The sequence below is a fragment of the Vigna angularis genome, chromosome 6, assembly GCF_016808095.1.
Source record: "Vigna angularis cultivar LongXiaoDou No.4 chromosome 6, ASM1680809v1, whole genome shotgun sequence".
Lineage (NCBI taxonomy): Eukaryota > Viridiplantae > Streptophyta > Magnoliopsida > Fabales > Fabaceae > Vigna > Vigna angularis.
In genome coordinates, this window is record NC_068975.1 from 33,280,994 (window position 1) to 33,295,633 (window position 14,640).

The 14,640-nt window shown below is 31.0% G+C and overlaps 2 protein-coding genes across 2 annotated transcripts; both read right to left on the bottom strand.

Moving 5' to 3' along the window:
* Positions 1-1,752: 1,752 nt before the first annotated feature.
* LOC108341012 (protein TIFY 5A) lies at positions 1,753-3,214 on the bottom strand. Its single transcript, XM_017578612.2, has 3 exons — positions 3,035-3,214; positions 2,822-2,942; positions 1,753-2,197 (listed from the first exon to the last, which is right to left on the bottom strand). Exons 1-3 carry the CDS (start codon positions 3,103-3,105, stop codon positions 1,991-1,993), a joined length of 399 nt encoding a protein of 132 aa, XP_017434101.1. The 5' UTR covers positions 3,106-3,214; the 3' UTR covers positions 1,753-1,990.
* Positions 3,215-9,034: 5,820 nt separating this feature from the next.
* Positions 9,035-13,227, bottom strand: LOC108341008 (uncharacterized). The gene is made up of 5 exons (XM_017578606.2): positions 12,896-13,227; positions 12,450-12,561; positions 11,887-11,979; positions 10,469-10,669; positions 9,035-9,430 (listed from the first exon to the last, which is right to left on the bottom strand). The coding sequence occupies exons 1-5, from the start codon at positions 13,210-13,212 to the stop codon at positions 9,203-9,205; spliced, it is 951 nt and encodes a 316-aa protein (XP_017434095.1). The 5' UTR covers positions 13,213-13,227; the 3' UTR covers positions 9,035-9,202.
* Positions 13,228-14,640: the final 1,413 nt, after the last annotated feature.

The following is a 14,640-nucleotide window of genomic DNA, read 5'->3' on the forward strand; positions in this document are numbered from 1 at the left end:
AAATTTATATAAAGATTGTTAAAATATCATTATTGTTTTTAAAGTTTAGTGATTCTTTAGGCATCTTATGTCGAGTTTGTTAAGTGCCATTTTATGAATTCAAAATAAAATAATAAATAAGATTGTTAGTATAAATATTTATCATTTATTTTTTTTTTCCATTTTTAAACACACACAAATATAGAATATTAATATGTTTAATCATTAAAAAGTTAAATTAATATCTGAATAAGTTGAAATTTAAAAGAAAAGAATTTTAGGAAAACAAAGTCATTTTTCACGTTATAAGCATTTTTTTTATAGCCTTCTTCAGTGGAAGGTTTGTCTCCTCCAAACTCTCCTCAAGACTAGTCATGAGGTATCCCATCAATTCGAAAAATTAAAAATAGCGTTGATTGGGGGAATATTCTAAATTGATGGGGAAACTTAATTTGATCTTACTATTCTAAAATAATTACATTTTATTAATTTTATACCAAACAATTACTTTATGTGGTTAAAGTCTTCAAATGCATCTCCAAGGTATCCTCTTATTTTGAATTTTCCGTATCTCATTCGAACTCCTCTTTGTTTTCTTTCGTGTCAAATTAATTTATTTTCTTTTCTTACATTTAGAGGTGTTTGATTGTTTTATGATTTCTACCTTGCTAGGATTTGTCAATCCGATGCAAGTGCCAATTTGTTGTGATGAAATTTGTTTCGTTAAGAGAACAAAATAGGTGACGTCACCAACAATTAAAATTATTTTAGTCATCAAAATATAGAGGACAAATAAAAAGAACATAGATAGATTATGCTAAATTATCAATTTACTCATATCTCTAGGGTTAGATTTGATTTAATTAGTCCTTATTTTTTAAATTTTAATTTAATCATTTATATGAAGAAATTCGCACGATTAATAATTTTTAAATCGTGATGATTAAAAGCAATTGCAAAATACACACTGTTCTCTAAATAGTTTTACTATATATATTGAACTTTCAATTACTTTTCCTCTTAAAAATTGAGCTTCAATCATTGTTTAGTGTAGAATTTCTTTTCTGAAAACTTATGGGTATACGTGGTATCCCTGCTCATAAAATCAAACAAATTCATCTTAGAAAATATATTGAACATATTTTCTAGAATTAACTTACAATACCTAATACAAAAAGTATTTGTATTTGTCAAATTCAAAGTTTTAGATTCCTCATTACTGGATATGAAGAAAACAAGTCATCCAAACAAACAACTCATGGATTAAATATTAAAAACACACAAGAAGACGAGGAAATTGCAAAAGCAAAGATAGGAAATTGCAAAAGCAAGTGAGAGACTTTCAATTCACACGTTTTAATTATTGTGTCGAATTTCAAGTAACAAATGTTGTTGCATGATGATTTGTTTAAATTATATATATATATATATATATATATATATATATATATATATAGCTCTGATTCTAAACCGACTGAATTACTTATTTAATTTTAAAATACTAAGAAATTAAAGTAAATTCAACCCTAATACTACATCAACAGTTTAATAAAAAAATATAATGTTAAGCACGCCCAACAACAATGAGATTATTTTAATGAGCAGAACATATGATATGATCTATTGAACAATCAGTCTAGTTAAATACCAGTTATTTGTAAACCTTCTGTGCTACTTTTATTAAATACTCATATAACATACAGAAGTAACAATAAGTTATCAGTCTGAGAAGAACATTGAATAAAAAGAATAACTGAGTTGAGATGCAAAGAAAGAAAGAAAGAAAAAGTATATATATTAATAAGAAGAAATAGAAAGAAATAAATGAAGTGAAAGAGATTTAAATTAAGTAAGGTTTGGAAGGTAAGTATTTACAGGGTGTAGAAGACAAAAATGAAGATTTAAAAAAGGTATGAAATGGTAAACCTAAGAAAGTAGTGAAAAAAGAAAGAAGGGAATGATTGATTGGAAACAGAAGGTGCTCTGATACATTATGAGATTGCATAATTAACTAGTGATGATATGGAGAGGCTTCTTGAACCCGATTCTTTCTCTTGAGAAGGAAGCGTTGCAACGATTTTCTCATAGAAAGGCCACTGCCAGGGCTATACAATTGATTAGGAGATTGCAAAACTGTTGGAGAAGATGCCTCTGACCCACTTCCTGTCCTCGTTCTTTCTTCCAATTTTCCATTTGCAAGCATTAAAATAGATTTAGCCTGCACAACACCAACCCACTTACTGTTAAACTCACAAAATTCACCAATTCAATGCCTTTCTTCTTCGATAAATAAAGTGTACCAGACGGTGACTTTCAAAAAAGAAAAGCATGCCATGAATGTATTTTGGTAAACAAGTTGCGTGCAGTTTTGGAAGTCAAAAGAAGAAGTCTGTGGTGGATTATGAAGTTTCTAGGAAACTTGTTGACTCCTCCACCATTGTCACCTACCGTTTCTTTTATCCTTCTAAAAATCTTTTTATTTTACTTCTTCTACTGCTTACACACCAAACTTGTCGGCAACCACCCTATCCCCCTTTTAAAATGTTATCACCTTTCATGTCATTTTACATTAATAAATTATGTATACGATTTTTCCTTTTTATTCAGTAAAACAATATTAATGAATGCTGTAATAATTCCTATTATACTCCCTAAATCTGATCATCTACACTGGCTCCAATTTATTGCATGCAGATATTTATGTTTTGTATAAGGCTCTAACTACCAACAAAAGCCGATCCAATTATCTACAACACATTTTCTAGATCTGATTGCATAGAAAAAACCATAATAAACAAGGAGCACGGAATGCTGAAAAAGAAATTGCAACGAACAAACATACCTGAAGCTCGGTGACATCTGCAACACAAATCTTGCCGTCGTAGAAAATTGTGAGTGGTTGTTGTTGGTGTTCCTGGCGGTGGTGGTGATGGAGCGGACTGGTTTCCGTAGCTCCTTGAACCCTTTCATAAGAAAAACAAAAAATTGAATACCGAAATGAAAGAAAAGAGAAGAAGAGAATGAAATGAATTTAGAAAATGGGTTGGTTGGTTACCTGGAGTGGCGGAGAGGGTCAGAATCGGAGGGAGGGAAAAGGGCAAGTTCCAAGTTGCAGTTTCGCCTCATGTTTGAGTTTGAAGTTAGAGAGAGAAAGCGAAGAGAATTAAGGTAGAGAATGAATGAAAGACGTATTATAAATATGTGCGAAAGCAAACATTGGACAGTATTTGTACATAAGAACACGTAAAGCACAAGGCAAAGAATTATCGGCGGGAAGAGTGAAGGATGCGGTGGAAAGGGACAGCGATCGGCGTCTTGTGTTGCATACAGTTTCAGCACGTGTTCCACGCTTTTCAAATATTTTAAATCACGTGTTATGTTATGTGTGTGTAAGTGTATGGTTGTGTGCCACCCCACACGAAACCGCTACACCACTTGTGATTCCTGCCGCTGCCACGCTATCACCACCGATTCTAAAATCATTATACTCGTGCATCAAAATCAAAACCTTCGATATTACTATTTTTATAGCCCCTCCACGCATTTAACGTTGTTCTTTTACTAATGTTCCGCACTGTTTCTTCGTCATTAGCCCTATATTAATAATTAATTACACACCCACCACTGTTTCATTCTCATCTTACTATACAAATTTATAGTTTAATCAAACCCTGTTATTTATCTTTTCTTAATCATTATTAGTTCGTGTTCAGCGTGAGGAATATTCGTCTTAATTAAAATGATTGATCGGACCTGATATTTTCAAACACTATCCGTCGACAGTGACAAAAGTTCTACAATGTAATTTAAATTAGCAATATATTAAAAGTCTTATTGCTTTATTTATTATGAGAAATGTTTATTTCTAAAAATTATATTATTTTATATAATATTTAGAACTATTCCTTTTTTTTTCTCATTATTTGTTTATAATTTAAAACCATTCATTTAGTTCACGTTCTTTTGGTGTTAGGGGCTTTGATTAATATGAATTATCCATGACAGTATGGATTGAATTTTCTTAAAAAATAATAATTATATTCTTCTAAAAGCTGTTTATACTACACTTATCCTCTTCTTTATTTAGAATATACATTTGAAGGAAAGATGAATGCATAATACACTTGAGTTCATCCTAATATAAGTAAGATTTGTTATTTATAATGAGTTTGGTGATAGTTATGAAAAGTTTTCTTATTGCATCGTAGACGTCATTGCCTATTCCAAAAATTACAAGCGGTGTGAAAAACTTGTGAAAGTAGATTTTTTTAACATATTTTGGACCTAACTACTAGAACGGATCATACCAAATCTGAAACATAAAAGGAGCACACAACACGTGATTTGTATCAGTTCTTTTCTCTATTGTCACGACACCTAACAGTGTATAAGTCAAGGAATGCTAACTTTTGAAAAAGCTCTTTTAATGATTTTTCATTGATAACTAGTATAGTCAAAATATGTTGAAATCTGTGAATCAATTCGGCTTATCATAGGTTTAAATCGGGTTGAGTTAAAAAAAATGTGAAAATTTTGATGCAAGTCAATTTTGACCCGGTTCGCGAAGAACCCAGTCCGGGTGAGCCGAGTTAGCTCACCAACCCACCTATTTTTTTTATTGAAATAAAATTAATTATTCAAATCCTATTTTTTTTATTAAAATCAAATTAATTAAATTAATTATTCAAAACGCACAACTTTTATTTTGCAGTAGAGCTTTTCGTGCTGCGTTGTGTTGTTGTCTGCTATATATTTTTGTTAAGGGCTATATGTAGTTTCTTGATTAAACGGTTGTGTATGTTTCATTAAACTAAATTGACAAAATTTTATGCTTGATAGCTTAGAATATATAACAATAGTGTTCTTTTGTTTCATTTTCTTTTATATCAATTGGTCCAATTATTACTGTTTCAATTTGATCGATCAAAGTAACATGTTATAATAATCTCAGAAGAAGAGGGTGAAAAAAAAGTTAAGTGAGTCAATGAGCCAACCCGTTTAACCCACCAACCCGTGGTGGGTCGAGTCGGGTTCAAATTTTTTCGGCTCGCTAATAAATGAGCCGGGTTGGGTTGGCTCACTAAGTGGCCAACCCGTGGTAGATCGGGTTGGGTCGAGCCGGATTACCCATTTTGACAGCTCTGTTCGTAACATTTATAAAAATTCATGTTTAAAACGAATTCAATTCTTTACCATTTAAACCATTAAGCATTTAATGCTTTCACTTATAACTTCATTTATGGTCAAAATCTAAAACGGACCTAAACAGGTCCAAAACCCAACATGAGTGTTTAGTATGGAAGAATTAATACTCATATTATTATTGATTTAAAGTCATTTTCTCTAATAAGAAAAAAATATATTATACTTTTATTATGTTATTCTTTCATTCTAATATGTTTCTGATAAAATGTTAAAATATTGTTTTTCTGATTACTTTTCCTTTTCTTTTTAAACAATAAAAATAATTTTATTAACTTTTACAATAATCAACTTAAATCACTCCCAATATATAAATATAATTTGAATGAGACTGTCAGGAAGTGGTCTCACAAAAATTTGCAGCTTATATACTTAAATAATATCTTTGAATCCACATCCACTTGATCCATGATAGCTAAATAATATGCTATTCATTTGTTCAAAATTTCTAGGCCAATAACATCATCTCGAAAGAGACTGAAAAAAAAAATAAAATAAACGTGATATGAAGTAGATCCCAAAAGTTACGGCCTTTGGTTTTGACAATTTCTCGCGTTTCTAATAATAAGGGTGTGAAAAAATACCAGATCTGCTAGTCACAATTACAATCATTTTCATATATATATATATATATATATATACATATATATATATATGTATATATATATATATGTATATATATATATATATGTATATATATATATATATATATATGTATATATATATATATATATATATATATATATGTATATATATATATATATATATATATATATATATATATATATATATATATATATATATATATATATATATAGATTCTGAGTTGATTAAATTAATTTCGTAGCTTAATTTTGTGATTTTTATTATACCACGTAAATTTAAGATTATTATGTTCACTAATATAGTGAAGTTGTTAAAGTGATTATTTAATTTAATTTGATAGATATTAACTTTTTTTTTAATTTGAATTACATTGATTGAGCTCCAATGAGTATTTTTTTTTTCACTTTTGATTATGCTTTCTATTTTATCAATTACATAATTTTTTAAAGAAGATTATATTATTCATCACTTAAAGACATTTGAGACATTTAAGGTATGTTAATATCTCAAAGTTCATTAATTTTTTTTTGTCTTAAAATTTATTATAAAAAAATATAAGATATAAGAAATTATATCAAATTCATTGATAAAATTTATATTTTATAAGACAGACAAATTATATTTATTATGAAATATATATATATATATATATATATATATATATATATATATATATATATATATATATATATATATATATAAATATACAAAAATAGAATATTAATTTATATTTTTTTTTCTATTAATGAAAGTTAAATTAGTTAACTTATTAGTATAATGATTTTTTTTTCTAAAAAAATGAAAAACTTTCTCTACACGTATGGTAATTACAGCGTATTCGGGTAGCAAGAATTATGTATTACAGCGTTATATTTTTCTTATTGTTTATACTATATTATACAATAGAAAATACATGCTCCTGTAAACTTATGGTAATTTTTTTTATGATAATAAAAAGTTAAAAAAAATAATTAAAATTGTTAATAAATATAAAAATACTAGCTGTAGAAGAAGCAAAAAATGCATACATACAAAATTCAATTTCCATTATTTAATTGTTAATAATAAAAACTTAAAAGTTGATTAAAAATAAAATAGGGTATTTTTTAAGAAGTGGATCATAATATAAATTTAAGGTAGAATCATGATTAAAGCTGGAATGTTAGTCGGTAGAAGTGAGATGAGTGTGAGCGAGGATCTTGCCTAAATGATTTATGTCACATGTATGTTTGAGACAGTAGAAGGGATTGCTTAGGTGTTTTAGGTTATGTTATGTATTGTGAAAGAGATGGCGCAAACATGAGAGGAATAAGACAACATTGGTACGTGTTTACTAAGAAAAAGGAAAAACCATGACATTGGATTGGACATTGTCCTCTCTAGTTTACCGACTTCTTTACTTCTAAAACGTGTCGGAGCCTGTCTTCAATATTCCATTTGTAGGAACTTATATGCAAGTGGAAACCATTACCAACCAATTTGGAACTGTTTTTCACTTCAAGACAATAAATACATCTAAATTACCCTCCCATCACCTTCATATATTTTACGCTACAAAAATATCTCTACAAAAATTAATCAACTTCAGACCAATGTAACACTACTTTTCTTCACATAGGATTTTCCTTCTGTCAACATCTCTATCTTGTTATCTTGTTTTTCTTTTGCATGTGCGTGATTCTATTTTTTGTGAAACATGAGATTATTTCGTCAACGGTGACATTTCATGTGTATTTACCAAGAATTACTTACAAGGTTCTCGGATCCTTCGTGCTGGGCTCAACCTAATTTGGTTCTTTGTTTGACAAGTCCACTGAGTCATGGCCACCGATTGTACATGACTTTCTCACAAGTTGTACAATTTGGACACCTTTCTTTCGTTTCTTTCCGCTCATGTTATTGCCTGTGGATTATGGGATGCATGCATTAAACATATGCGTTAAATAAAATATCTTCGCTGTCAATTTTTTTTAGATATATATATATATAAATTTAGAATTATCAAATATATCAAGTATACTCAAATTAAAAAAACAAAATTACCTATATACCATTTTATATGTGTAAAAAAAGTTTGAGATCAAGGCTCCTCAACCACAAACTTTGATATTTTTTATAAGATATATAGTTGAATTAATTTGTTTGACCTAAACTATTTTACAAATTTTATTTAGATATTTTACTTTTTAATTGGTTCCTGAACTGTCTAGGTATACTATCATAGGAATGACAAGATGAATTATATAGTTCATAAAATCGGGTAAAGTTGAAAGATATGATTAAGTATTTGAATCATCTAAGTTACATCATAATATCTCAGATACAGCTAAGTAAAGGTATATGTGAGTTTTGAAGCTAATGTCTCATATTTAAATCAGACTTCTAACATAATATAAGAAACACACAAAATCTTGATAGTTTTGGTGAAACAAATGTTGACTCCTGAAAAAAAAAAAATTAAACTCATCACACTTTAACTATTTTCAATATATAATCATGAGTTTTTAAATAATGATAAATAATTGTGAAAGCATCTCCCAATTGTGTCTTGTCTTTTGGAAACTTTCCTCCTTACCAACAAACACATTTAAAACATCTTGTTATATTAGTTTTATATTTTAAAAGGTAAAATGAGAAATTATATATCTAGCTTGGAATTTCATCGAAACTCTTCATGTAAATAAAATTTATGCAATCACGCCATAATTGTCACTGTCAAGCTGCTTTAGTTAGCTAAGGATGCAAAATCTATGATGGTAATTTGTCAGTTGTTGGCATCAAGCAGCACTCAGTCACTATTAATCACTATTGCTTTGTCCCCTAACCAACAATTATGAAATCCAAGAATGTAAAATACTAAAATCTTCTCTTATCATAACCATTTCAGAGAAAAGGAAGAATGTGTTCATGTTTATTTGATTTTCTTTCCCTTTCTTCACATACACATGTATACAATTACAGTTAAAGTTATTATAATTTTTTTTTAAAAATTCCATAAATAATTTTCTAAATACTCATTTTCTATAAAATTTGAGCATTAATTTTTCAAATATCGAAATTAAAAAATTATTCTATTTGATCATAATATATCAAAACAACGAATTGATAGCTTTATTACACTTGGTTTTTCTACATTTCAAAGTTATAACAAGGCAAAGTCAAACACATGGTGGTGGAAATTGAAGGTTTTGGAGATAATGAATGGGGATGGAAACGGTACTTGAAAGTAGAAGGGAGATAAAGCTTATTCAAACCCTTAAATACCGATAATCATTGACATTAAGATCCAATAATATCATTAACTAATGAGTAATCCTTAAGAAATCAGGGCAATGGTGACATAATATCATTAACTAATGAGTAATCCTTAACTAGTAAAGTACACCGATAATATAAAAGAAATGGTTACTATTTTCTATGACCATGGCCACTTAGCATCTCTCCATCTAAAGCACCGGTTTATGGAACGAACGTCATCTAAGCAACTTTGGTCGCTTTCTCTCTGTTGCAGATGCCTATTAGCATCACTAAATCCACAACACTGCAGTGTTTTATCCCGTGTCAACGCTTCCTCCTTGTATGCGGGAATGTTATATCTGGGGTGTTGGACAAAACGCACATTTTTCCACCACAGTTTTATAGCCTGTGGAAAACAAGATGGAGCAGGATCAACATACTGAACACGGTACAACTGTCACTTCAAACATTTGGCATTTCAGACAAGAACACTTGTCTGAAAGTAAGTTAAATACTCTACACTAACAATATCCTTTTATTTCTAAGTCTATCAATGAAATATGTAATGATTTCCATTTGGCTAAACAAAGGTTGCCATACACACCAATTGATTCATATGGATATTAGAGTACCTGTTTCCAAAATTTCAGTACTTGGCCACAAATAGTTTTTTTACTATACTTGATGATTTTAGAAGTTATACTTGGATTGTTTTGCTAAAATCAAATGTAGAAGTGGGATTACATGTGCATAATTTTATTTACTTGGCTGAAAGTCAATTTGATGTAAGGGTCAAACCATTCCATACGATAATGGAGTGTTTTTATGATGGATTTGTTTCCTAAGCATGGTATAAGCGAGAGGAATGTCCAAGAGTATAGCATTAGCATTTCTGTAAGTTTTGTTCCCAAGATCTGTGCACACAACCAAGTTTAAGTTAAAAACTATTTAGTGGATAACCATATTTATTATGCCAAAGCAATCATTATTCAAATCCAAAGGAGTGTGCAATTATAACCTTTTCTAAATATCAATTCTATAACTTTTCTATAATGTACAGGTTTTTATCTATCAACAGTAAAAATACAAGATTATTCAGTTAAGAGATATAAAACTATTAGGTATAAAAATACATTCACAAACCTTCAAGTACTAACTCAAGCTTGTGGGAAAGTTCATGCTTGACATGGTACTATTCCTTATGATCACATGATCAACAGTTTAGTCACTATTGTCCCCTATTGTGTTTAGTACAGAGGGCCGCCTCTGATTATAAGGAGCCGCTCTCAGCAAATTTCAGCTCCAATCACAGTTCATATTTTAGTAATTTCAAGTTCAAAACTCTTAAATTGTTTGCAAAAAAAAAACGTCTGACAGCATTTGCTCTAAATACTTCTTGTCATAAAAGAACGCAGCAAGAGGAAAGTATGAAAAAGAAGCTTACATGCCAATATATCCAAACTGCAACTTTATGAGGCATCAACCAAAAGAAAACTGCATGATCTAACTCTGGGGATGAACTCAGCTTTTTGGCTTTCAGAGTGGCAGTAAAATAGTTTCCATGCTCAGGCTGATGAACCGAAATTGATATTGTAAGATTTTCTCCAGGATCACTTGCTTTGATATTCCAACTTCCTAGCATATCCTAGCATAGCACAGGGAGTTGCTATCAATAAAATGAGGAAAAATTATAAAAACTTATTGTGATTATATTAAAACTTAAATTTAACCTTGTAGACAAGTATTTAACGTAAACCATGATATCTAGAAAACATTGTAGTATACATAGGAAAAGTATTAGTCCAGACAGAGTCTTCATTACCATCATTTAGTTCCAGTTTCATTTCCCTAACATAGTGAACAGTGGTATATTTACTCTCTATATTCTGAGAATGACAGTATTTTATTTGCATCCTCTATAAAAAGACAAAAAACAGATAGAAGAGACGCTCAAACCGTGTCCTCTGTTCTATATAGACATAATCCAGTAAATGTAGGACATAATTTGCCTATTTACATGATACAATGTGCCTATAATTACATAGACCCTAATTAAATAAGGAAAAAAATCATAAGATATATAAAAAGAATAAATTATAGGAGATCTTTTAAGATACTCTAAAAATATTCTAAGCTATAAAAATGATATCATCAAATATTTGTCAGATTTTAAAACATCCTAATCTAAATACATCAGACAGTGAATTATGATAATTGTAGACCACATCATAGCATTTACTAGACCATATCCATAGGTTCTTGCCAATAACTTCATTTTTATTCTTAACAACTTTCAGTACAATTTTTCCTCATAGCAAATCTGATGTATAGCAACTACATCGCAAGCATACCATGTAAACGACAGTAGTATACAGCAGACTGTGATATAATGTAACTTTATCCTTTTCTGGAACTTCCACAGGCAACATCATCTGAAGCTACTTTGGGAGCACGAATAAGAAAACGCATAGAATCCAAAAGCAAAAGGTAAGCTTGCCAACTAATCAAACATTTGTCTTAGAATATAACATTCCATGTGATGTCTCCAAAAGTATACTTCTTACCCTAACTCTTCTATAAACACGGAGAAAATTTTATCTCTTGTTATTTATATCATTGCCTAAGTGCAAGTAGACTCAATCTCCAGTTCAGGAAGATGAACACCGAAGAAAAGATGCAGAACAGTGTAAATAAACCCATTCTCAACAACCACAAGAAAAAAAAAAATACAAGGGTAGAGAGGAACTGAGGTGGTAACTTTTGTTTTTTCAATCCGGATAAAATACCACAATATTGAACCAATAATTGTTAAGTGAACCATAATGTCGTGACTCCTTACTAAAGCAAAAGGAACTTACATACCATAAAAGGACTGACATGCAAAGCCTTGGCCACTAGATCAGAGTGCGGGTCAAAAACAAAAGATACTCTTTCACCCCATGGTGTATTCGTAACCTGAAAAAAAAATTGCAGTACTATCAATACAGCAAAAATATGGTCCCAAACATCCTACTGATAGTAAGATAACTAGACCCTTGCACAGCAGATTCTTAATATCTACTTGGGGACATTATTTTATAGAATTGGAAAAGGTAATGAAAATTTTCATTTGAATTTCAAAATGCTTATCCCCCACTTCCATCGAAGAACAAAAAAAGTCTATTTTTTATTTATTAAAGAGTAAACTGATAAGAAATGAAGCTGCTAAAATGCTGTCAATCATGCCAACAAAAAGAACACATAAATTATAAGCCTAAACGTGTCTTATTTGAGCGAGTTGAGAAGAATTGATACTGAGAAATATTACCTGATGACTTGAGTGGGGAACAATGCATAAATTAGAAAGTCACAGATACTTAAAAAAAATAGAGCATAAATTAGAAAAGTCACATAAACTTAAAAAGGATAACATCTTTGTCACACACCTCAGCAATGCACTTCTTCAACCGTTTAGTAGAGCCTTCAACAGCATAACAATAATACACACTCAAAGGATTCTGCTCATAACCCACACTAGGAGGGATTGTCAGGAGAAAACTGCGAAATTGGGTTCGACATGAAGCAATATCAAATCAAAACTTCCCAGCGTAGAAAAAGAAAATATCTTAGTTCCCTTAAAGATAAATTTCTCATTATTCGTGAACAAAAACAAGAAAATAAAATAAATTGAGATTTTTAAAGTTAAAATTGCAACTACTTTATAAACTCTCCGGTCTAACTTCTCCAAAAGCTTATACAGATAAAGTTGATTTTAACAACAGCTCAAGCCATAAGCTATTAGTCACTGAAAACAAATTGAACGTCAAGGTGAAATTTTGCATGGCTCTAGCAAAACCCAATGGGGAAAAAGTAGAAAAAAAAAATGAATTACATTGGTCCATTGGTATCGGTAATTTGGCGAGCTTCATCGGGAGAAAGATGGTCGTGAGGCGCGTGAGATGCACAGTCGAGGTCAATGAATGCGTAGCGAACCCGATATTGGAATGAATGGTTTACAGGGTGACGACGTTGGTGCCACACTGTGCCTTCGTAGAGCGATACGGATTCGTCTTCATCACTGGATAAGGAAGAAGCGGCGCGTGCGGATTCCCGCCGCCGCAGTAGCGTGTTAAAGGCAAGGATAAGGGAGAGCAGAAGAGAGGTGAGGCAAGTTGACACGATAGAGCAAAGAAGATAAAATATTTCCATTATTATTTTTTTCCAATTTTTCTTTGATTTAAAAGTCTTTTGCCAATCCGGTTTCTTCTGTCCGCCAAAGATAAACCCTTACACTTTAAATGCCACAGATAAAAAAATATATTTAAAATTTGTAATTATGTTTAAAGCCAAACAATTGGTTAATTGTTTAAAATAAATGTAGAATATAAATAAACACATAATTAATAAATCTATTTTTATATTAAATAGTTATATTTTTCTATAGTTACCGGTGAAAAAACAGTCTCTCTATTTTAAAAAAGAAGAAAAATAATAATGTCTCTCGGTTTAATAAAAAAGAAAAATAATAATAATAATTATTGTAACATCCTATATTATATAGAAATATATAATATAGTAAGTAAACATTTTAATATAATAGAACAGTTAGAAAAAGACTATAATAAAGTATTCAAATTATAGTCATCCCAAAAAAAGTCCTAATTTAAAACTTTAAACGCATTAGAGTATTTAAACATCAACAAAAACAATTAGGAATTCTAACTAGACTCAGCGGTAGCGTCATCTCCTTCCAAAGCCTGCTCTAGAGGCACCTCATCCATCTCTGTTCACATTCAAGTGGATGATCATTGCAAAAGAAAAGCACACACAAGTAAAACACAACACAGAAGTAAGGGTGAGCTAGATATACAAAAATCATGTTATAATAATCATGACTTGTTGCACTTTAAACTTGACTCGTCCGGGCTTATAATGATTGTCGAGCTATGACGGGTCATGCACTTGTGGTGGCTTCTACTGCTTTGCAAAGCTATTGCTAATGGGTTTCACCCTACCACACTCACGAGGTTAGTCCGTTATCACTCACCTTGGACCATACTGGAAGCACCCAAGACTAGGACCTCCCGCTACTCCTCATGGATCAATCCTCTCTACTTGAGCATGAAAGACCATTGGAACGTCAGGATAACCCCCAATACTGAGCTACCATGCAAATCATTCTAAAACACACCAAGGGCACCACCATGAATCCTCTCCTTGAGGAGCATGAAATTACGTCCATCAACCATACTTTGTTACATTCAACCACCAAACATGTCTCATACATTCACATACTTTCAATTGTAATAACATGACCACCATCATACTATGCATTCCAATCATTCCACACACTTAGTTCAACCAAAACAAGAGCAAAAGAGAACTCTGGACTTAGAGGATTCGCAGAGCGCATCCTACTCGCAAGGCGAGACAGGAGAGTCTCGCACAGCGCACTCCAATTCGCCATGCGAATTAACTCACAGCATGCACCAGACTACCAACCTCTCGCATAGCGCACCCAGGTCGCTATGCGAGAGCCTAGACAAAGACTACCCCTCCCAAAGACTCGCTATGCACCCAAACTCGCCCTTCAAATTAAAATAGTAGTAGTTCCAGACCATCACCAGTTGCATAACG